The 25797-nt window shown below is 35.5% G+C and overlaps 1 protein-coding gene and 1 long non-coding RNA gene across 3 annotated transcripts in view; both read right to left on the bottom strand.

Annotated features, from left to right (window-relative positions):
• Window positions 1–796: 796 nt before the first annotated feature.
• LOC125242671 (myrosinase 1-like) overlaps window positions 797–25797 on the bottom strand; it is a 35258-nt gene continuing 10257 nt past the window's right edge. Inside the window, exons 5-11 of the mRNA XM_048151525.1 lie at window positions 24001–24136; window positions 23526–23623; window positions 11009–11140; window positions 10145–10318; window positions 3132–3376; window positions 1613–1798; window positions 797–1184 (exon numbers count right to left, since the gene is read on the bottom strand). Coding sequence (XP_048007482.1) covers window positions 1639–1798; window positions 3132–3376; window positions 10145–10318; window positions 11009–11140; window positions 23526–23623; window positions 24001–24136 — 945 coding nt within the window. The 3' untranslated portion in view covers window positions 797–1184; window positions 1613–1638. The remainder of the gene's footprint in view (window positions 1185–1612; window positions 1799–3131; window positions 3377–10144; window positions 10319–11008; window positions 11141–23525; window positions 23624–24000; window positions 24137–25797) is intronic.
• On the bottom strand, window positions 12750–17825 carry LOC125242672. 2 transcript variants are annotated; one of them, XR_007178902.1, is made up of 6 exons: window positions 17348–17825; window positions 16464–16632; window positions 15812–15955; window positions 13780–13857; window positions 13520–13646; window positions 12750–13131 (listed from the first exon to the last, which is right to left on the bottom strand). It is a non-coding gene; the product is annotated as an uncharacterized LOC125242672 (long non-coding RNA). The 2 variants fall into 2 exon arrangements; XR_007178901.1 differs by lacking the exon at window positions 17348–17825 and adding an exon at window positions 16833–16949.

Raw genomic sequence — 25797 nt, 5'->3', positions numbered from 1 at the left:
GTCTTGCGTGGGCGACGGTCGCGCGACCGTCGCCGTCGCGTCTCATCGCATCGTCTACTTCCATATCGATAAGGTTTGATTTCGTATGCGTCGCATCGCGCGACCGTCGCCCACGCAAGCCACGGCATTACTCTCGTTAGTAATATTCCATTTCCTCCCCTTGTTGCACAATGTACTATTGTTTGTCAACGACAAAGTAGCGATCTCGTAAAATTAGAAAATTACATACCTAATAAGATTAACCAAGTATGTTTTCAAATTAAATACTATATTATATTTATTGAATTGAAATCGTTTTCCCAACTTCTCATAGTTATTACTTTTTTTCAGGGTTGAATATTTTTTTTTTTTGTCTTTAATTGTGTTAATGTACTATTAATTATTCTCAATTCTTAATGAAGACTCCTAAGATATTTAATTTATTCAGTGATGCTAACTAAGGCGAAGACTCTATTTACAAAGATTTAAATTAAAACATGTTTTAATTACAGAAATCAATTCAGAATCAGAGATCAAATTAAATTAGACACCTTAGGAGACTCTGTCTTAGCCTACTCTGCACTGGCTTAGAAGTGAGAAGTATGGAAGTACCTCTACGAACATTATACTCTTATACCGATTAGTCTTTTGTGATGGCAGTTAGCGCTCAAACTTATCCGGTTCTGATAGCAGATAATCTCGGAAGTAGCGGAATCGTTCTTGTTCTCTTAATTACCAGGTGACGTTAATGGTATCTCAATTGTAAAGCAATTATAAAAATATGAAGCCTGATGATTAATTCATTAAAAATACAATATACTCATATGTGTGTAATACCTTTACTTAATAAAAATTAATTACAATTCTTAATGTACCTAATATTTATTAACTTAATCTTATATTTGATACATATAAAGGAATGTGGAGTGGTTCGCTACTACAAGGCACAATACTATGTAATCGACGCGACAAAAACCTTTAAGTCGCCTATTTAAGCGACAGACTAGAAACTAGGCCGTTGAAATTCCCTAACATACATATAAACGGGATTGAAAAGATCCTCCACTCTGCGAGTGTGGCCAGGAAGAGCAGACTACCGAGCATTTATTATACAATATTTCAACGCATCACACCTTAGGTACCTCCTTGAGTTAAATTTAAAGGACAATCAGAATATTGAGGTCCCCATGCCATGTAACCAATTTATAGTTATTTGTTATACAAGGGGGCAAAGTTGTATTTTAACGCCGAGTGTGGAATTTAAAAACGAGCAAGTGAAAGGATTCTATAGTTGAACCACGAGCGAAGCGAGTGGTTCGAGAATAGAATCCTGAACTTGCGAGTTTTTTAACACACGAGAAGTAAAATACATTTGCACCCGAGTGTAACACAAAACTTTTCCCCTCACTATAGCGAGGAAACTATAACGCAAAAAATGCGTTTATCACTGCTTCCAGTAGTTCCACAGGTGGTAAATCATCTTTATTACTAGATTCACCTACTTTTATCAATTTTAAAGCAGTTAATTTGACTTTATTCAAGGTCAAATTACTTTACCCACTAGTGGATAAAATGCGTTTTTACCCGCTGGTATTAAAGGACAAAACACGTGTTTCTGAGCTAGTGAGGGGAAAATCATATGATTAGTACCTAAATATCTTATAATTTATTAGAATGGGTAGATGAGGTTGGATTTTTTATAAAATTGAAATTGATTTTTTTGGTTCGCACTATTTCTCGATAGTTAATCGCCGAGAGTTTTGGTGTCCTGGTTTTTTCTTCGCTGTCGAAGTCTACATGGTACAGACCAAATTTTGATCTGAAAAAGAAATAAAATCAGTTTTGATACTCTTTGTATACCTAATTTTGCTACTCTCTTTACAATTTTATTAATAGGTGGGTATAGCATAAACACCAAACACGTGTTTCGTAGTTAGGTAATAATTGAGGCCTTGCTAAACTACTGTTCCTATGACCAGAAACTCGCTGGTAAAACTGGTTCACTATTATCTGGCAGAAACTTTTTACGCATATATTTGATTCGTATAATAGTTCTTGGCAGAAGTCAACTTTGGCAGAAACACCTTACGCAGAATATGCTTTGGCACAAATCATTTCGCAGATTTTTGTAATACCGAATCGTCTGTTGTCATAATGTTGATGAGAATAATAGTATTCTAGTCGAACAATACATTTGCAGATAATATTTTTGCATAATATTTAGGCGGCATAAAGTTGTAATTTGCTATTTGATAGCTATTTGGATGTGTTGGGGATGCAAGATACCTAACATCCTAACACTCTGGGGCAGTTTTTCTTTTCTGATAGCGGGAAATAATTCTGCTAATGTAATATTATGCTATAAGATTATTATGGTACATACAATTATGCTAAACCAAAGGCGACCAAAGTATAATGTTCTGTAAACCAATATTCTGCCAAATGTATCTTATGCGTGGTAGTAATAATGCCAACTAAGTTTTCTGCAAAATTACCATTCGACCGAAAGTGTTTCTGCGAAACATGTTATGCGAAGTGTGTTTCGGACTAAAATTATTCTGCCAGATGAGGGTAACCCGGTAAAACTCGCAATGGTCTACTTTTGATCGAACTCATCGATTACCTACTATTTTTGGTAGCACCTACTAAAAATACCACAGCGTCTCACTCAAACCAAAAAGTGATGGTTATTCTATTCACATTATTATTTCATTTAATGTCATTTAAAAACTGCATTTAAAGGTAACTAAAATCACACTTCCGTTTCAGTGTTTTATTGATCAAACATAAGACGCAATTAGCAATTAATTTAAAAATGTGAATAAACAACACAGCAGCAAATAGGATTAATCGTGATGCCAATATTATACGTAGCATGCACGTTACAATATTGCTGTTTTATTATTGTATATCTCATGATACAATCTAGTAAGTTATGTACATAATCAAACGAAGGTAATGTGATCCTACATATCCTTCCACGTTTAAACCAATTCTACCTCTATAATAGAAAAAATATATATGTATATATTTGTCTTGGAACATGGAGCTATTTATTAGTTCTTCATTACGCCGTGAACAATTATAGCACAATAGGAACAGTTTGCGTTTATAGTAGGTATTTTAAGTTTTATAAATAGCTTAATACTTACGTGTAACCATCTTTCCATTCGAAGTCGTCCATCAATGTCCACGCAAAATAGCCCTGTATGTTACAGCCATCGGCGTACATTGCTTGCAGCATTTGGGATAAGTATTCGTTGAAATAGTCTACTCTCGCGTAGTCTTTGACGCCTCCAAAGTCGGTTAAACCATTTTCGGTAATGATGATCGGAATTTCCTTTCCGTACTCATGGGTTATCCAGTTAATGATTTTCCGAAAACCAGGAGGATATACCTATAATGGGTATAAGAAATGAGTTTAGTAAAAACGGCTAATTTCATTTGACTACTGCGTAAAAGCCCGTCTATTTCTGATATGACTACGCGCCATCTTGCGGAATTTCATTAGAACTATTTTCTTCATACTAAACTGAACAGTCACCCCATACATGAGAATAACAGCCCCTCCTGACAATAGGTCTTCTAGTCAGGCTTTACTTCAATTTAATATAGGATTTTAACGTTTATCTGTGACTTATTGCTATGACTAATTTTAACGTTAACTAAAATAGTTTTTTAACGTTAGATAATTAATGTACTTATCATAAAATGGTCCCGATAACATACATAAAGAATATAGTAGTTTTGTAAAAATTATTTATTGCATACAAACGATAATAATATTAAAATGTTACCATACCACGTGGAAAGATACAGGTATACCAATAGTTGTTACCTACGTAAAAGGATAAACCGCAAACAATAATCATAGTGACATCATTTAACAGAACAAGTTAATCCAATCATCTATATTGTGATCAATATTATAGGTACTCAGTCACGCAGATATATTATTACTAAACTTGTACCTAGTTGCTGATGCTATATATAAGGTCCTAATTTATTATATGCAGATATTTTTACAGCTGATAGTACTCGGTCTCTGGAGTATATTAAACCGTGAAACATTATAGCTTTTACGATGTTTTTTTGGAGAAAACGGAAAAACAAATTTGCTACGTAAAAACACCCTGTTTATGTGATTATTAAATGAAAACTCATTGAACAGATTCTAGTACCTCTTTTACGTACCACTTAACTGTAACTGGCCACTTCAATGACATCTGCAGTTTTCCCGCCGAACCTTTACGACATTTACAACAAACAATTGCTGACATGACAGACAGTGTCATTGTGACATGTGATAATGCACATGATGATTTTTTTAGACGAAATTATAATTAATTTTTTTGTTAGGAAAATGAAATCAAAAAAGTTACATGAAAAGATTTCTTAATTTATATTTAAAGTTAATTATTTTAATGTAAAGTATCATGTGTTAAAATATCTGCAACTAATAAATTAGGACCTTATATTAAATTATAACATTTTATTGGAAGTTATGTGATAAATGCAGCTAATTTTTTGCTGCAGAAAAATATAAACGAAAAAAAATTATCATTTGCGGTGATTGGAATTTGGACATTTTGAAAGATGATACAAATACTAAGGAATTATTAAGTATATTACACAGCTACGATTTTAAAATTCATATTAAGACTCCGACAAGACAGAATGCGTGCATAGACCAAATAGCAAGTAATATAAAAAATGTCAATTCAGAACTAGCATACTTAGGATTATCAGACCATGAAACCGCGCAAATTTTAGAAGTGAAAGCTCCTAAACAAAGGGCCATAGCCACATGGTTCGAGTACAAAAAAGACTACAGTAAAGATAATCTCCAAAAGTTCGCGAATCACATCTCCATGTTATCTTTTAATGATGTTTACGAATCCCAGGTGGCCTCAGAGGCGTTTAAAAATTTTTACGATATCTTTACTCTACTATACAAATTATGTTTTCCAACTATCAAAGTAAAAATAAACAATCGACCTAGGAAAATTAAATGGCTAACGCCGGGTTTAAAAAAGTCTAGTAAAACCAAACGGACCTTATATTTCAAATACAGAAGAGCCGGTAGAAACAACAAAATAAGTAAATTTAAGTTTGATAAATATAACCGTATGTTTAAATCGTGTATACGTAGAGCACAACAGATTTGCAATAGTAAGTTCATACAAAGTAACACAAATAAATGTCGCGCAACTTGGAAAACCATATCTACATCTATATCAAATGACTTTCACAAGCACGAAATTAACCACATTGAATATGAAAATAGTTCTCACAGTGATCCTAATGAAATATGTAACTTTTTCAATAAATATCTCATAAATCAGACAAATATTACACAACCAAAGCCGTCAAAAGTAAAACTAGACAGCTCATTATTTAACACTAAAACGATTTTCCTTAAGCCTACAAATGAGCAAGAAATTTATAGAACGATTATGTCCTTAAAGAACACCAGAACAACAGGTCATGACGAGATCACAACAATGGTTCTTAAATTATGTGCTCCCGAAATCTGTCGACCTCTCTCGCATATAATTAATTTATCTTTCACGGATGGAGTCTTCCCAAATGAATTAAAACTATCGATTGTGAAGCCCCTGTTTAAGAAAAGGGACAAGTCAGACCCAGCCAATTATAGACCCATTACCATGATACCCGTTCTGTCTAAAGTGTTTGAAAAGTGTATATTAAGCAGACTAAATGACTTTCTAGAGAAATACAACATTTTAACATCAAAACAATTCGGGTTTCGGAAAGGAAAATCGACTACATTGGCCGGCATTAACTTGGTAAAAACTATTACACAATGTCTAAATAGCAAACACCCAATTATGGCTATCTTTCTGGATCTCAGCAAAGCCTTTGATTTTGTCGACCATTCAATACTCACAAAAAAACTAGAAACGTACGGAATAAGAGGCAAAGCACTTGAATGGATAGAAAGTTATTTAAGGGGAAGAACGCAATACACGGTAATTGAAAAAATGGTTAGGAAGAATACAAATACACTCATAAAGGAAAAATTCAAGTCCGATGTAATGACCAACAAAACTGGTGTACCTCAGGGAAGCATTCTCGGACCACTGCTATTCTTAATTGCAATTAATGATTTTCCAAAGGCCATAAAACAAGAATGCATTATTTTCGCTGACGACACTACTCTTATTATAAAAAGCGACAGCGGAAATTACACAAGTCTTGAGTCAATAGCCAATAATACATTAAAAGACGCGATTCAATGGTTTGAAATAAATAATTTAAAAATCAATATAACAAAAACCCAAGCTATGAATTTCTGTTCCTACAACTCAAACCCATCACCTTTACAAATTAAATATGATAATTTAATAATTGAGATGGTCGATACGGTTAAGTTTCTGGGTTTTAATATCGACACTCATTTAAATTGGAAAGCCCATGTAGATCAGATTTGCAAAAAGCTAGACAGATTTATCTTCGCGCTCAAAAAACTTAGGCAAACGGTGTCCACCGATGCGGCCCTGATAGCATATCATGGTTACGTCTCCTCAGTTTTAAACTACGGATTATTGTTATGGGGGAATTCTGTGGACTCTGAACGAGCATTCATTATTCAGAAGCGATGTATTAGGGCATTAGATAACGCGTGGTTTTTAGAAAGTTGTAGACCTTTATTTAAGAAATTCAAAATTCTTCCACTTCCGTGCCTCTATATCAGAGATGCATGTCTCCACGTTAGGAATAACCCCAGCCATTTTGTTAATCGTAGCGATTTTAGCACAAGACATACAAGGGCACAATACCAAAACCTTTTACATCAACCTTCCTGCCAAACAGCCATTTACAAAAAAAACTGCTACAACATGTGTATAGTCATTTATAACAGCCTGCCCGATCACTTAAAATTAAAAGATAATAATTTATTTAAAACTAGATTATCGAAATGGTTACTGGACAATTGTTTTTATAGCGTTAAGGAATATTTGACTCGTGAAGCTTAATTGTAATTGTTAATAATTCAGATTTACTACTTTTAATTTATTATTTATTGCAAACCTTTGACATTTAAAATCATTATAGTTTATTTAGAAATTTAGAACTTGCAGGACACCTAATTAATTTGTAATTTGTTTATTCAATGTGCATGAGATAAATTATTTAATATTAAAATGTTAAAAATTTGCACGCCTGCATGCAGGTTGAATATGCATGGAAAACTTAGCCATAAGACCTACCTTGTTACCATATTCAAGCAAATAAAGATATTTCATATTTCATTTCATTTCATTTCAATGTTGACTGCATTTATTTATCATAGTGCAGCTTCTATTAAACACGAAGATAATGCATTTTAATACACAACACATTCAAGTTATTATCTGATTGCTTATGTAACTATCGTGGAAGTTTACGCAGGCGCAGCTGCCGACCTAGCCGAAATGACAATCGGACAATTGACGCTAGACGCTGAGCAAAACGCAGTCTGACTCTGTCGCGCCAATACCACAGAGAGATATAGCGATGCATTTGGCTACGTACCCTGGCTTGAAAGAAAAAAAAGGCGGAAAATATTCAAAACTTGGCGGCTTTTTTCCTGACAACTTGACAAGTTAGGTCTTTTGGTACATAAATAGGTATGATTACTTGTTTATGGTACAAAATGATTTTAAACATGTTCATAACTGACAAGCAAAATCATCAGAACCTAGATAAGTAAGATAAAATGTGTAGTACTAATTGGGAGATATTATTTTTACATTGAAATTTAAGAATGACATTATATTTTCATCTTTTATCTTTGTGTGTGACATTTCTTTAATAATCGATTTGTATTTTGATTTACAAGTATTTACTTTGATTTGAATTTGTATTAATTATTAAGTTGTTTTTATTGTAAAATTTTAAAAAATGACGATCCTTTTTGGGTATACAATATGATGATTTATTAATATTATTCCTGTTATCCCTAACTTTTTATAATTTTATGATGATCATAATGGGAATTCTTATATTTTTGTACAGATACGCAAACTTGTAAAATCGCTGTCAATAGAAATTGTCAAAAATTTAAACAAACCATTATATAAAATATCTATAGTTTAGCACAATTTTATTATTTTAAAGGTTGAAGATCATAATGTGATACGAATTGATTAAATAAGACATGGATTTAGCCAGTATCTGATGAGGTAGAATGGAAATTAAAGATATTGTGATTACAAGGTTTGTTTACACTGTTCACAAATTCTATTGATGGTGACTTTATTATTATTATTATTTTTCGTGAAATAAATCATCTGATGTAGTCTATTGGTCTGGGTTTTCTTTTCTAAGCCATTACTATTTACATTTCTCGAGGTTGAGGCGGTCAGACTGATTGATGAGGAGTGGAACCCGAGTACTTAACTAGTGCGGTTGTCGTTCAGGCTTCCTTCTGGCAAATGCCCTTACCAACAACTAGTTTAGTGACCAGCATTTGTTGGTAAACTGGTTCTCAGAACGCCGCCGGACTACTCAGAAACCGAAAGTTTGATAAGGCCGCACGCTGTAGGTATAGTTATAAAATGCGGATAACGACATAATCGTGATATTTACATGTTAATAAAACGCGGTCAAGAATCAGGAAGTTAACGAACTGGTTAACAAGTGCTAGTTACCTTTACTATGTAACGGGCCCTTTTTCATCTATATAAGGTGTTACCAAATTAGTCACGGATATTTTTACAGCTGATAGTACTCCGCTCCTGGAGTACCTCTTTATTATTTATGTATGAAACATCATAGATTTTGTTATGTCTTTTTGGAGCAAACTAGGAAACAAATGTGCTATGTTAATACATCCTGTTAATAAAATAATTAAATGAGATCTCTCTAGACACTGTTAACGTGATATGAGAGACAGTGTTAAACATCCTGACAGGCAACATACTACCTTACATTACCTGTAATGTAAGGTAGTATGTTGCATCCCCTAGGATGTTTATTTAGAAAATAATTTTTTTTTTTTCTGTTAAGGAAATGAAAGCAAAACAATCATATTAGAATTTTGTTTTAATTTTTAGTGAAAGTTAATTATTTTGATGTGAATTAACGTCCCTTAAAATATCCGCAACTAATTTGGTAACACTCTGCGTAATTATTATTATTTGGACACTATGCCTCAGGGGGCCCCTGACTCTTTTGACTCTTTAGACTTAGATTTTGATTTTAGTTTTCGAGCCTGATAAGATCTTAGACACATCTTAAGGTAATTTTGATTGCTCTTACTTTTGCAATGTAACTGAATCGATTAAGATCTTGTTCAATTTATGATAGTTATTGTACGGAATTTTCATTTAATTGTTATTAATTAAAATAAATCATTATTATTTAGGAATTATTAAACGTATAATTATATTAATTATTTAACATTTTTAAGAAGTGTAGAAAATCCAAATTCCGAAAACGTGTAATACTCGTGTAACATAAGTATGCGATAATGTATTATTAGTAGTATTTAGCTTCCAAATATTCACCACCTCCGTCTATCACTATATCCTCTGAAAATACTTTAGGTACTTATCAAAATTATGGTAATGAACGGAGAAAACATTTTTGACAATAAATTTGCACAAGTTTGTCGCCTTGAAGTCAGAACTTGCCAACATAAATAACGGAATTTCCATACTTAACGATTGCAAACACTAAGATTAAAGTTAAGTTTGACTTAGTACAGACCAATATTTAGACACGGTACGTACCTAAAGGCCACTACAAAGAGATGTACTTATACACTTTTCACCGTATTACTTATCATAAGCAAAAAAATGGACACATCTTTTATTTACTTTTATGGTGTACCTACGATAAACGAAAGTGTGTGTGTCTGTTTGTTTGTCCGTCTTTCACGGCAAAACGGAGCGACTAATTGTCGTGATTTTTTAAGTGGATATAGTTGAAGGGATGGAGAGTGACATAGGCTACTTTTTGTCTCTTTCTAACGCGCGGGAAAAAGCTAGTACGACATAAAACAAAAAAATGCTACCTACAGTAACAAGAGTACTATTATCATTTATCAATTTAGTCTGAAATGACATTAAAAAAACCAATAAAGTTTGTCTCATCATCCTCCTTGCGTTATCCCGGCAGTTGCCACCTGTATTTCAGGTTATAAAATCGTACTTACCGAGAACCAATCAGATCCTGGTTTTGGCCATTTTGGATCTTGTTCTAATTTGACACCCGTATCAGAATCCATTGAAGGTATTGCCCACGTCTCCTCAAAATTGGACGGAGACATGAGGAAGCTCGTATAATGATTCAGTCCAAAGAAGTCAGAGCTACCTCTCAGCGAAATTATCTGAAAACAAATTGGCAATAAAACATCCATGTGACATTTATTTTCTATTTCATTACAATTTTGCCTTCAAATCAATGGCAGGTTAACAAAATGTACACCTTTATGTCGGGTGCACGCGGCAGTACGATTCGACCAGGTGATGTGCGATCACAAGCCCTACCTACTAAATAGAACACTAGTCTCGTTCCTTAAGCGGGATAAATATACGTCGTGGCATGCCTAGAACGCTGCACTAATAAAAAACGAGTGCAATAAGTATGTTCAGTCACCGTCGAATATATTGAACGACAATGGAGTTTAATCAAGCTAATGCCTTTGAGGTGTGTTCAGATATTTGTTAGCGGCTCGGCTGCGCCGCGCCGATACATCTGATGATGTCTGTATATCATGTCGTGCCAGACTGCGACCATAATAATATTACGCCTGTAGATAATACAATTTAGAAATGTGTGTCAAAGCCAGACTTGTCGTTAAAATAAATTAGAAAGAGCCACTTGCCTCTTTATGGAAATTCGTTTTCAATAAAGTGAAATATTTTTGGTGTATAGAAAAATTATAATTGCGTAATACTATTTTTTTCTCGCCAATTCAATTCAGTACATAATTATTTATTTCTTTTCTAGCAGCTATTGTTGTGCAGACTTACGGCACTTACGTAGCAAATATAATATGGAATCTTTGCAAAAATACCTCTTCAGGCGTGAAATATGGCAATCGAGATCTTGTATATCCTTGCTGCAGACTCAATTTATCCACTCTGTTGCGTACCACCTCCGGATAATCACCCTGCTTAGAGAAGATTGGGTGCGCGAAGGTACCTAGCTGTTAAAAAAAAAATATATATATATGTTGATAAAATATATCGTACTGTATAAAAAAATACTGTATTTCTACATACATCATACTTAAAAGTAGTCTTCATGTGAGGTATCATCAAGGAAAATATACACCGTGTTTTTTTTTTTCGTTAACTTCGACACGCAGCTACACTCTAAAAAAAATTTGTTTGCTCCTATCAATATTTTGATCGTCGTAGTCAAGCATCTTGATTCCATACGAGCCTGATAAGATCTTAGACAAATGGAATAAGGTAATTTTGATTGCTCTTACTTTTGCAACGTAACTGAGACAATTAAGATCTTGTTCAATAATTACATGAAAAATAATTAGGCGAACTAAATTACCTTAGTAAGTTCAACTAAGCACTTGATAATTATTATCATGATACGTAACTGTATCAACTAACGCAAACCAGTTAGTTCAACTATGACGTTGCTCAACTAAGATATTTTTCTATTTGAACATGAATTGTTTAATCGATTCAACCAAGATGTAGGTCAATATTAACATGAGGCATTACTGTAGTAACCATTAAAACCAAATAAGTTCAATTAAGGACATGATTACATCGATATACACACTTTGTGAGAGTGAACTATGATATTGTTCAATTTGAATCTTTGTTTTGTTATACATTTCAACTGAGAAGCTTGTTCAGTACTATCATTCATGTTCAATTGTACTATGACTTACTTTGTCTCATTTACTAAGACAACAACCCCTTATTGATAATTGTCATAAAACACCACGGGACTGAATTAGACAAATTATGTTTTATACCTATTTACAAATACATACGTTAACTTGACAGATAACATAAAACGATTCATATCTAATTCAGGCTGGTGATGCGTTTATGAATAACGCCATAAATAAAACAAAAGTTATAAAAAAATGACATTTATTCATAATATACTTGGCACCTACTACTACTACCTACTTAGAATAAATAGTTTTTTTCTTGCGGCGGTTATCACATCACAGCTAACCTAACAACTTACAAGTTCAATGGAGGAAGAAATCGAAATTTTAAAAACATGGGAGTTGGAGAACTTAAGACGCTACAGGAGCGAAAATGCTAAAATGGAAAGGAGCCCCCTTTCAATTTGGGAATTCAAATTTAATATACAAGTGTTATTAACTAGATTTATCGAAAAAAAATGTCCATTAAGAACTCAGTTAAAAAATATTGCGAAAAAAATCTTTAAAATCGAGGTTCCGCTCTCGACTGTTTCCCCCTTCAAAATTAAGTCAATCGTAACTAAATTTGAGAATCTGAATAACAATGAAATAATCAGTGTCGGACCGTTCAGTTTTTGTGGCTAATTGTTACCAATTTTGAATACCACACCTTTTTTACGCCATAATCAATAACACCGTTTTTGAAAATTTTCGATGGGCTCTAGCGTCTTTAAAAATAAGAATCTCAAAAAATCAAAACGGTCCGACACAGATAAAAATTATTATAATCTGTCTTGAAAAAAATCATTGCTGTATCTTGAAAAACCAGGGAGGAAATAGTCGAGAGCGTTTGTATGGAGAATAGATCACTCCTGTATCGTCTTAATACCAGAGTTCACCAGTAAGTACAATGTATTATATTTTCATTGTATTATATATTTTGTAGCACGTATCTACTGCGTTCATAATGGACTGTCTTTCATAGATTATCGATCTGCTGACAACAACTAGAAATGATTCGATTTTTTCAAGAGACTCACCCACAACAATTATGTATGGCTGGCATGACAATCCTATTTTTTGAAGTGTGGCTATGCGAAGTTCGATGGTCTGGCTAATTTCTACACTAGAGCGGATATGCTTTATGAAACCTTCCCTTACTTCCATTTTACTGGGCTTCCAATTTTGACTTGCACCGGAACCTCGCTTCTTCTTTTGGCGGACTGCCGCAGTGTTCAGCAAAAATAGAATGGTGAGAAATCCGGCTATATTCGTTGTTTCCTCATAGGGCGCTATAAAAATGGGACTAGTTAGTAAAATATTATTACAAACGATATAATATAAGGAAAGATCAATGCGGGTAAGTGAACAGTGGGGCAACTGAAACGAGCCACGAAGGGCACGAAGGTTAAACAAACTTTGCCACCGAGTGAAATACAAAATTTTACACTACTCCGACACAAACAAAATATTAACTGTAAAACATCTAACTAAATCAAATCTATCAAGCTTGAGACATCCAGTTAAAATTTGTATGAAATTTCTTTGCACTCTTGTGGACAAAATGCAGTTTTGCTATCTGTTTTTGAAGACTAAAGAGAGCCTTTGCCAGTCGGTGTGGTGAAACTAACTATTTTAACATAGACAACATCTGCTTTATCAATTTTATCATATACTTACAATTGGTAAGTGCAGTAAGTTCGACTTTTTGTATTTCAGCTGTTCCTGAAGATTTATTTTCATTGATGGAAAATTTATAAACAAATTGTCCTAGTAAATTTCATGTGCTTTTGAAGTCGTTAAGCCGCTGGAATGATAAAACAAACAATTAAAAACAAAAAGTAAAAAGAAACGAATGCAGTATTCAGTTATACATATAATAATTATTTTAAAGTTACATAGTAAAAAGTGACTTAGCTAGTTAATGTTATTATATTTACCAAAGAATATCCTTGTGGTTTTTTGAGAGCAGAATATTTTCAAAATAGTGATGCAGAGTCCAATGACTTTTCCACAATCTGAAAAATATTTAGAAACTTTACTTTTCATTTGCCTCTTTAATTAATATAATTATAATACAATTAATTACAGTCATAACCTATACACTCACAGTATAATGTATCATAATAATAAATTAATTAATTAATGTAATAGGACATTCTTACACAGATTGACTGGGTCCCACAGTCGTGTGCAATGCGCGCTGCAACGTAGACGCATTGATGTATTTAATATTTAAATATAAATTGTGAATTGGCGCGGCGCGGCCGCCGCTAGTAAATAGACACGATGGGTGATTCTCAGCAGAATAAACCTATTGTGAACGAGTTCCTCGCTTTTCTTCAACGCAAAAACAAGCTGGTACTGGAAGGAGCGATGGATGCGAAGACGGCTGTCCAGATGAATTCGCGTGCGTCCAGTTTCACCATCGATGACATCTGTGAAGCTAAGCAAGTGCTGTGCCAGTCCCTTGGGATTGCCGGCACCTATGTTCCACATCGACGAGGGGATGAAAACGGACAGAAGACCCTTGAAGATATAAAGAAAATCCTCAGGGAGAATCAAGACCGGATTCCGGAGTTCGTGGCGACGGCGTCGTGTATTCCGGAAAATCTCGACATTAGCAGCTTGTTTAAGGAAATCGAGGTCCTTAAAACAAGTTTAGCCGAAATGAGTAGCAAATTTGAAGCCAGCCTTATTACCATTGCTGATTTACGCAACGAAATAGCATGTTTGCGGAATGTCCCAACTCAGCCGGCCGCTTCAAATTTCGAACGTGACTCGCGACCTGACACACGTGTCAAGTCAGTTCGATTACCTGTTGACGCTGTAAAAAGTGTCGCAAGCGCCGCCCCGCCGCCCGCGCGCCCTCCGCGCGTGCAGCCGCCTGCCCCTTCGAGCTTACGTCAGCGTTCATACGCTAGCGTCACCGGCCGGCAGCCAGCAGCTGACGGGGTTAGCATTCCTTCTAAGAAATGTGAATCACGGGCTCTTTTAAGGAGAAGTCCTCCCGCACCAATGTAGATACGGAGGGATTCACATTGGTGGAAAGGAAAAGCAAGGCGCGTAGGGCGCCTCGTAAGACTGTGAGTGGCACTGCGGATCCGGGTAATTCTGGTCTTCGGGTCGCCACACCAAGTAAGCCGCTCTACGTGTCTCGCCTGCATTACTCCGCCGTGGCCGACGAAGTGGTGGAGTACGTTCGCCGGAAGACTGGCTTCACGCTGAGGGTGCAGCAGCTGCAGTCGCGCCGCTACGTGCACTTCAGCTCGTTTGTTGTGCGCGTGCCGCGGCCGCTGCAGGACACCATCGCGAGTGCAGACTTCTGGCCGAAAGGTGTAGTCTTTCGACGGTTCCGGGGCAACCTGCCGAATTCTACGCCCGGACAGACGACGCAACGAAGCCTCGACGTTACGTTGTCACCTAAATCTAGATGACGTTTCTTACTTTTATGTGTTTATTTTTTATGCTCTTATGTATTTTTTTAGTTACTCAGTGCTTTGGTTTTTACTGTCATACTGTGTAACATATTTGAAATAAAAATAAAATAAAATAAATAAATAAATAAATTAAGCTCAAGAAGGCTTGTGATGTGGGTACTCAGACAACGATATAATTAATAAACAAATAATTATATAAATAAAAAACATCCATGACTCAGGATTCTCAGGAACATACCTGTGCTCATCACACAAATAAATGTCCTTACCGGGATTCGAACCCAGAACTGCGGCTTAGTAGGGACGGTCACTTAGTCACTACTCGCTAGGCCAGCCCGGTATCTTGCCTAACAATGCAGTTATATTAAAAATATTATTGTGATGAGTATGTTACTTCAAAAATGGTTGGAATAAAATCTCTCTCTGGTATGTTCATTATTCATTTATTGAATTGAAATTCTTATAATGTTTTTTACAATAAAATACAGAACCTCCTCCTTCTAGGTAAAGAAGTCTGTTAGAAACTGCTTACCCTGGAATTATAACTGGGCTCTGCTTTCTTCTCAGCAATTGCAGATGGCACATTTTCCTTTTCCGAGGACAAGTTTTCCTTTTCTGAAGTTTCTATAACTATTAGGTCTGTGCTTATGTTAAACTCAGAAAAATCCATCAGGGTCTGGAAATGAATGATACAATTAATATCACATACCATACTACAAAATTATGAACAGCGTGGAAAAATATTTGGCCCTAGAGGAACCGTATTACATCTTTTTTTAACTCAAAGTTAATATTTTTCAATATTGCTACAATATCTATAATTGGGGGCCATTATGCTAGCAGACAAGATTTAAAATTGAAACAACTCTTAAGGGCAAAAGGTAATTATTTCTCTGTTAATTAATCTATTACAAAGGACTCCACTGAGCCTTGCCTTATATTATGAAATTACTCTCTAATTTACTAAGTTTACAGAGCCGAGGGCTAGCTACACTTGAACATGAGACTAAGGTTTTACATTATTTAAGGGAACAAACGTGGATCAGCGAACTCTTGAGTTAAAACTACGGGTAGAAACGGTGTACGGCGGATATTAAAATAAAAGGTATAGTAACACGGAGGGTGCCAGAACCATAATTATGCCGGTTCGATGATGTAGATAAGAGTGATTGGAAAGGTCTAACCTCAAACGTGCTACGTCAGCCGCCTCAGACCACCACGACTGCCACGTCAGCCGCCTCAGAGATGGTGTCGTGTGGATGACGGCAGCGTCAGCTTGCCGCCTGTAGGTTACCGGAACACAGCGGGGAATGCTGGCGACCGGCGCGAGGATTAGGCGACGCGGCGTGAACCCTGAAATGTGTATACCAGTCTTTAAGTAAAATTCCAAAGACGGCGTCCGTGAGACTTGGATCGCCCGTAGGACAGGGGAATTGCCCCGGAATTCGAATTCCGAACGTCAACGCGTTCTGTGAAACGACCTACTGCTAATTTGGAATTACACATAACCTAAGTGACAATTTGACAAGGTTTTTAAAGAATGTACAATTTACCGTTGGTGGACAAAAGGCGAGCGGAGAGCAGTTTTGCACTTATTTCAACACCCGGGCACGCTGGGCGTCGCCTATTACCAACGGAACATGGTTTTATTAGCGTCCGATTCCGGGCTGGAAAATATGCAACGCTTTGTTAGAAACTATCCAACTATAAGAAAATACACAACAGAATCACTATCAAAACTCACTCAAACGGGCGATTGCGCCCGATTTTGACTCGGGCTAAAGATCCCCTCGCAATTCTCTCCCTGGCAAAAATAATTCCGGTCTCTCTCATTTTGACGGAACTATAGTTACCATACCAAGTCTAAATCGGCTCGCGCCGCGAAAGCACATGCCGGACGTTCAACGAAAATTGAGCCAACTTAAATGTGTATTTTATAGACAAGAAATTTAAATGTGTATTATTACGAGATTGCATCCATTATCGGCCGGGGCCGCAGCCCAGCAAGCTATTGGCCTCGTGTCATTAGCAACTTGACTAAATAATGAAAAAAATACATTGTACTTACTGGTGAATTTTCGTATTAAGTTCTCCAACTCCCATGTTTTTAAAGATTCGATCACTTACTCCATTGAACTTGTAAGTTGTTAGATCTGTGATGTGATAGATAACCGCAAAAAAATTAACACAAGACGCGTTGACAAATCACTTCGGCGTCAGTGTTGCCAACTCCGATTTTGAAAAACGCTAGGCTAATGTATAGAAGATGTCTAAAATACGTTAACATTTTTTTTTAAATGAGTCTACCTCGAATTAAAGGCATAAAGGTACTTAAAATAAATGATTAAAAATAATTCATAAATGATTAAAAATAATTCAGTACCTATCTAAAATTGAAATGCCGTCAAATGATACCTAATGTGCAGTAAAATTCACCTTTGTTATTTGGTTACGAGTCTGTTGTTTTTTAGCAATATATTTGATGGAATTTTTATTTTAACTAATAGATAGTAATCAATAGTAAAGTAATCAATAGTAAATTACGATACAAGTGCGAAAAATGGGAAATTTGAAACGAGTTGTGATTAAAACACGAACGAAGAGAGTTTTTTAAATCGACAGGAGTAGTGAATTAACTATAATACTTATTCTATTCGTACATGTATCGTACAACGTTTTACAATACATACCATAATTATGTAATAGTACATTACGATACAAGTGCGAAAAGGTGGAAGTTCGAAACGAGTGGCAATAAATTAAAACACAACAGAAGGGAGTGTTCTAAATCAACACGAGTTACGAATTTTCTTTTCGCACGTGTATGGTACGACGTTTTTCAGTACAGATGGTCCTCCGAAGTTTCGACCTGACAAGAAATGAATCACTTTTCACACTAGTGCGTAAAAAACGCAACATCTGTACTGAAAACTATATTATAAGTCAATAAAAATATATATTAGCCCCAGTGTCAATATATTGTAAGTAATATATTATATGTTGCCCGTGTGGTGACGGGTTAAGAATTTCACAACCCCTTTCTTCCCGTGGGTGTCGTAGAAGGCGACTGTGGGATACCTATGGGTTAAATTGTGGCGTAGGCGAGAGGCTGGCAACCTGTCACTGCAATGTCACAGTTTCGTTTTCTTTCAATCCCTTATTTGCCAAGAGTGGCACTGAAACGAGTAGATTCATGTGCTACCCCTTCATGGGATACAGGCGTGATTGTATGTATGTATGTATGTATATTATAAGTCATAATTTATTGATTATTTCTCCTCATTTCCTCGCAAATTAGGACAAATTAAATAAATATACTAAAGCAATCTAAGCCTTGGAATGCTTGAATTTTCTGCCTTAACATGTACCTATATAATTATATTATTATTATTATTATTATTATTTATTTGATACACTAGCAGCTCTTCGAGCTGATGCGTGTATATCACTGCACTTGTGTTTATTTTGCACTCTTCAAAGTTCTAATATAATTGTCCAGTCTATTTTTGAAACAGTTCACTGACGGCGCGCTAATAACAGTTTCTGGTAGAGAGTTCCACATATTGACTATGCGATTCGGCAGGAAGTGTTTCTTAGGGTTGCTAGCACATGGAGGTTTGATAAGCTTTTTAGAATGCCCTCTTAGTTTTGAGTTCTGGCTTAGTATATATAGGTCTTTCATATTATTCACATTGTAGTGTCCAGACAAGATTTTGTAAGTCTCAATGAGATCACCACGCTTTCTTCTATCCTCCAATGATGTAAGACCTAATTCCTGAAGCCGTTCGTTGTATGGCTTATCTTTCAGTGAAGCGACCATTTTAGTAGCTCTTCTCTGGACTTTTTCTAATAGTGTAATATCCTTTTTGAAGTAGGGGGACCATACCTGAAAAGCGTATTCAAGCAAAGGACGTAGGTATGTCTTGTAAATCCCAACAAAAAGATCCTTAGTGATCACATGGAATGCCTTTCGAATCATATACAGCATAGAATTTGCTTTCTTCGTTATATTGGTGATATGCGTGCCCCATTTCAGGTCATGCGAAACAGTGATGCCCAGGTCTCTTTGACTGGTAACAGCTTGCAGGGGAACAGAATCAATGTTGTAACCTAGTTTCGGGTTGGTTTTCCCAATGTGAAGAACTGTGCATTTGTCAGGATTTAGCGATATGAGCCAGTCTTTAGTCCACTGGACTATGCGGTCTAAGTCACTTTGGATAATGTTATTAGTTATAAGTGGATTACCCATAACTTTGGTATCGTCAGCAAATATTGATAGTTCTGATTGCACTACACTCTTTAGGTCTGTTATAAATATGCCGAACAGAATTGGTCCGAGCACTGAGCCCTGCGGGACACCACTATAGACATTGTGAGCACTAGATAAAGTTTCTCCTACTCTTACTTTAAATATCCTGTGAGATAAAAAGTCCGATATCCATTCAAGGAGTTGACCACGAATCCCAAAGTGCTCCAATTTAGCAATAAGCCTTCTAATAGGTACACGGTCGAATGCCTTCTCGTAGTCTAAGTATATAACGTCCGTAGGCTGACGATTGTCCCAGTCACGTGTCCACTTATCAAGGCATAGAAGAAGATTCGTTACGGTAGATCTCTTGGGTACGAAGCCATGCTGCTCATCGATTATTACATTCTCCTTATTGATAAAATTCCTCAACTCAGTGACTATAATTTTCTCCATGGTTTTGCAGACTATGCTTGTGAGGCTGATAGGACGGTAGTTAGCAGCAACAAACTTATCACCTTTCTTGTAAATAGGAGTTACATGGGCTTCCTTCCAGTCTCGCGGTAGTTTTCCATTCTTGAGGGATAAATTCATTATAAGAGTCAGCTCATCAACAAGCACGCTCCTGCACTTTTTAAGAAAAAATTGAGGGCAAACTATCTGGGCCCATTGATGTAGAGTCACTGAATGTTACTAACGCTTTTGCCACATTCTCAGGCGTGAAGCATACTGACTCTATTGAATTCTCCACTCGCGGCAGCTGAACGTCTGGAATGCTGATGTGTGGTGGTTCACAAACAAAAGATCTCTCAAATTGATGAGCAAAAAGCTCAGCAACAGCTCTTTGATCATTGGTGACATTACCCTTCTCATCTCTCAGTGAAGGTGGCACGGACACCTCAGAGGAAAGCTGCTTACGAATGTAACTATAAAATGATTTCGGACCACAGTTGACTACTCCCCTTTCAAATTCAGCTCTTAATTTTCTGACCAATGTCACCAATTTATTATTTTCAGTTCTATAAGCTTTATATGATTTTTCACTGCCATTTAATGTATACTCTCTCCAAAGTTTTAATTTATTGTTAACCTTTTCTAGTACTTGCTTTGTAATCCATGGTTTGTTTATGTTTAACTTCCTATATGCTTAAAATCCTTGCACTTTAAGATGAAGCCTCACGCGCCACGCCGAGTCACGTGATCACGCGTATATATATAGCGTAACCGAAATTGCTCTAGTGTGGCTTCACCCTTTAGGGCTTCTAGATAGAACTTGCTACAGGCTCTGCGCTGCTTTATCCGGCACTGCGTCTGAGCTGAGCCAATTATAGCATTTTTTCTGGGAAGGGGTGGATCCGTTCCTGACTTGGATACTCATGAAGAATACAAAACTGAACCCATATCGAGTCCGGCTATGCTAACGCTGCAGCGTTTTTGATAACAGTGTGCAAGCGTTATTGCGATTATTAAATAACTTTAACGATTCTGACAACACTTTCATAGTGGGCTATCAAATATGAAAAGCATGGTTAGCTTAATAGGATCAGCATGGCAATCCGTAAATAACTCACCCTTCCATTTATTTTGAAAATTGTTATATTACATCGACGTCCGCCACACACGAAAATTCATAATAAAATTGAATACCATATGGAGGACCTTAATCATAACTTTAAAGTCATTGTCAAGTGTTTGACGGCACATGTCAAAACAAATAACATTAGGAAGTGGTAAAGGATGCCACACACTTGTTCAGTATTTTTTTTTTTTAAATAATTCGATAACCGTAAGAGTTAAGATTTCTTAGAGAAATTGATTGTATTTGAACTAAAGAATCTTCCCCTTAAAGTTAACGGAATTCAATAAAAACAGGGTATAATAAATAAATAAATATTGGGGGACACCTTACACAGATCAACCTTAGCCCCAAACTAAGCAAAGCTATAGGTGTTAGGCGACGATATACATAGAAAACATCCATGACTCAGATACAAATATCTGTGCTCATCACACAAATAAATGCCCTTACCGGGATTCGAACCCGGGACCGCGGCTTAGCAGGCAGGGTCACTACCAACTACGCCAGATCGGTCGTCATATTGAGCTTAAAGGTTGTTAATGCACGAGTATACTCACTTCTAGTATCAGCAAATTTTTAAGTTATTCGATTTAGAGATATTATTTTATAAGTTATAAAATTTATAATACATACTATTTAGGATAATAGGAACGTCGGATATACATACATACTCGTAATATTATTATATATCCATAATATTGTATTGCGAACAGACATTGTTTTCCCTTTCTTCGATAATTAAAAGGCTTCGCTTACGCTTGCCCCGTTTCCATGGTGGATTTTGAAGGGTTAGCGTATGGGTTGTCCATATTGAAAAGTTATCATCATCATCATTTCAGCCATTAATCGCCCACTGCTGAGCATAGAAAGAAGAAAATATGAAAAGTCCAGGCTGTGAACTACGTTCCTCCCGCTCTCTCAAACTCTCCATTCCTTCTCACCGTTCTGGTTTCGTCTCTAACTCCTTCGCCGTCGAGGCAATCCGCCTTTGGAATTCTCTCCCCCTCTCTATTCGACAAGCCCCAAGCAAACTCGTTTTCAAACGACTGCTCCGCAAGCATCTTCTGGCAGAAGAATTCAAATAATGTTCACCATCATATATATGTAATTATATATATTAGTCTATCTTTATATAAATTTATATAAGTATTAGTATTCAACCTGAGTTTAGTAAATTTATGTTTGATGTCACGATTATATTTGTCTCTGTTAGCTATTATTTCTCCTGCGCCAACATATATGTCTCTGTTTAACCCAATGGTTGACTGGTAGAGAATGCCTTTTGGCATTAAGTCCGCCATTTGTACATGTTTCTTTAGTTGTGCAATAAAGTTTAAATAAATAAATAAATAAAAGTAAATATTTATTAAAAAATATTATATTTAGTAAATATTTATTTGAAAAGTAAATATTACGATGCACTAGGTTATTTGCTTATCGCTCCTAATCATATTATAGAGAACTTTTGATATGGATGTAGATAAAATATAAAATATTATTAGTGAAGCTTTCTATGTATACACCGTGTTTCACTTAACACTAAAAACCTGAAAACACTTTGTTCAGAATCGAGAGTAGAATCGATTGAGCTATATCTTGATGGGGGTAATATTTTTATTTAAATTAGTATTATTAGTTATTTTTTACGTGCCCATTCTATTGTACTCGTAATACAACATTGTGTATATCGCATTGCTAGAGGTTGTTTACCTTTTTTCAGTATTTAGGGGTATTAATACTGGCCGGTTACTTGGACGATTATTTTTTCCGCTACTAGTTTGACGTTGTTTGTCAGTTTAATCTTAATGTTTATCATAAGTCATAACAAATTGAACTCGTACCTAATTACAACCTTGTCATTTTGAATATTGAGTTTATTTGCTTACTGCAATTACCTGTCCAATTTGAAGTTTACTGTGACAAAGCTTTAAAGTGTTTTACAGTGACATCTTAGCTGTCTATTGGTAAACCTTATGTCGTTGCAGTAACGTACACAAATAAATAGTCTTATGGTTTATGATGGTAGTTAGCAATTATTTTATTGAGTGTAGAGCTAAAAGTCAAGTAGAGCTGTACAGAAAATTAAAAATTCAATTAAAAAAAAAGTAACGATCAGATTAAAAGATGAATACTCTAGATGAGTTTAAAAAAATAAAAATCAGTTGGGGTGTCTGAGGTTTTGAGTGATACCGGAAACACCGTGTATAAGTATGTATTTATCTATATAAGTATGTATATCGTCGCCTAGCACCCGTAGTACAAGCTTTGCTTAGTTTGGGGCTAGGTCGATCTGTGTAAGGTGTCCCCCAATATTTATTTATTATTATTTATAGTTAGAGGATGTGTTATTTCACGAGCCAGATACCTTACTGTCTCGCGATTCATGTGCTTATCCTGCAGAAATGACTTTTACGAACTTACGTGCATCTGAAGATATCTTTCAGCGGCTTCGATGTCATCTGGATTACTGCTGTTTTTCGGTTCAGCCCAAAATGCGTCCAGAGTCAGGCCAATTTTTCCTTAAAAATATAACATTTGTACTTTAAGTATATTCTCGGACTTAGAACTATGTCTAAACGGTAGACTACGTGCAAACTCGTATGCGATTATTCATGTAATGTAAGTCGAAACATTGCGGATTATTAAGTTTAAAAATCATCATCATCATCATCATCATTTCAGCCATTAATCGCCCACTGCTGAGCATAGGCCTCCCTTCGTGTACGCCACTTATCCCGGTCCTGGGCTAATCTCATCCAGAAGAAAAAAAAATAAAAATAAAAATAGGTACTTAATAGTACCTATTAAGTACCTATTTTTAAACTTAATAATCCGCAATAATTGCCGCATTGGTAACATTCATAAACAAAATTTAATCAGTTAACGGAACCTTTACCTTTTTGTGTTGGTCTAAACTCTTTGTCGTACAGATGGTATGCGGCAGCGTGGCCCAGCAGCATGTAATGGACACATAAATATTCGCCCACTCCGTGAGATTTTAAAACAGGAACAAAATATTCGCCACCGTAGCCCTAAAATCGGTAAAATATCTATGAACCATATGTAAATAATTGGACAGTTGCGCCAAAAGTGTTCGGTTCAGGAGCCTTATAAATCGATTTTTCATGTGGTAGTTAGTACATTTAAATTCTATTATATGTAGGGAGTAGGATGTAGGTATGGTTTATTATGGGCAGTTGATTACAGACGCAGTAAAGAGTTTGAAACCTCGGAATGTAGCATAAGTTCATTAGGTAAACGCGATGTATTCTGTTTTCGTAGTTTTATTTCATGAATAATTGTCGGGGCAGCAACGCAGAGCCAATATAAATTTATTGACGGTATAGATACTTATTTAGATTATCTACGAGATTAAATTTGCTTTTGTATAGGAATAACTTTTCTGAAAATTATTTAAGTATGTTATATTACTGGTTAATACTTGTTACTTTACATTTCAAATTAATAATCATTTGTTATATTTTTATCTATTTATAAAACCTCACCCTACTAAAATAAAGCCGCGTATTATTCTCCTTTATCTCAGGCTTGCATATCTACATACAACGACAAATGAAAACATCTCACCGGTGTTTTAAACACAACAAGAGAACAAAGGGCATTTTTAACATTGCACCATACATTTTCGGTGGGCCGTTTCAGCTGTGTTAAGGGCTCGTAAAATACAAAGTACAAAGCGCGCCGTTAATTCGAGAGGGCCTAATTCGGAACAAATTATCGTACCCCCATAATTTATGATTGCATCCATTCCAATAATTATATTCAGGTGTTTCTTAAATATGTTTGTTCTTGCTCTTGTTCTAAAACTATAAGAAATAGCATATTACGATACAAGTGTGGGAAGAAGGAAGTTCGAAACGGTCTTCGGTATTTTAATTAATTGTCGTTCGTTTCGAATTTCCTTTTCCCAGATAAATAAATAGTATATTTATTTATTTGTGAAAATGTATGCTAATTGTCTTGTATTTCTAATGTTATTTTAGACTAAAAATATGAATACGTAATATCTTGATCGTAAGCTACACTGATTTTCAACTTGGTAAGTCGCTGCTTAACATTAAATTACGAGATTGCCACTTAAAAATCAATTAATTAATTAATTTTGCTTGTTTTTACTTTATGGAACCAGCACGGGAAGCATGGTCGCGCGATAGACGATAAAATATCAGGCCGTCCCTATCGCACTTACAAATAGTGCGATAGGGACGGCCTGCTATTTTATCACTTATCGCGCGACCATAATTGCCTGCCAGGTCAAGGTACACATATTGATGTTTTAGATACCTTTGTACTTACATACGTCTAGTGCAATGCGAGTACATGTTTATATTATATTGATTAAAAAATGTTAAATTTGGAATGCCATTTATTATTCTTAGTGTCATAAACTTCTCATTAAATATACCATTTAAAGCATTCGCAGGAGCTAATGAAATAAATTTTTTAATACAGTTGCTCAAAAAGTGCCCGTTTTTTGGCTGTTTAGCGTGCGAGAAGTTGTATTTTACGAACTAGTGCGTAAAAAGAAGTATACGTTCCATTTTACGACTACTTACCGAGCTGTTTTCATATTAGTCTAGTTTACTAAGACAGAATAAAACTATAAACATACTATTAAGTTCCTAATATTTAAAACGTTAATTTTCATATGTAATTGTTTACTTTTAGTCAT

This window comes from Leguminivora glycinivorella, chromosome 3 (genome assembly GCF_023078275.1).
Source record: "Leguminivora glycinivorella isolate SPB_JAAS2020 chromosome 3, LegGlyc_1.1, whole genome shotgun sequence".
NCBI classification, from domain to species: domain Eukaryota; kingdom Metazoa; phylum Arthropoda; class Insecta; order Lepidoptera; family Tortricidae; genus Leguminivora; species Leguminivora glycinivorella.
Note: the sequence above shows the minus strand (reverse complement) of the source record. Positions and strands in the feature narration are given on the sequence as shown.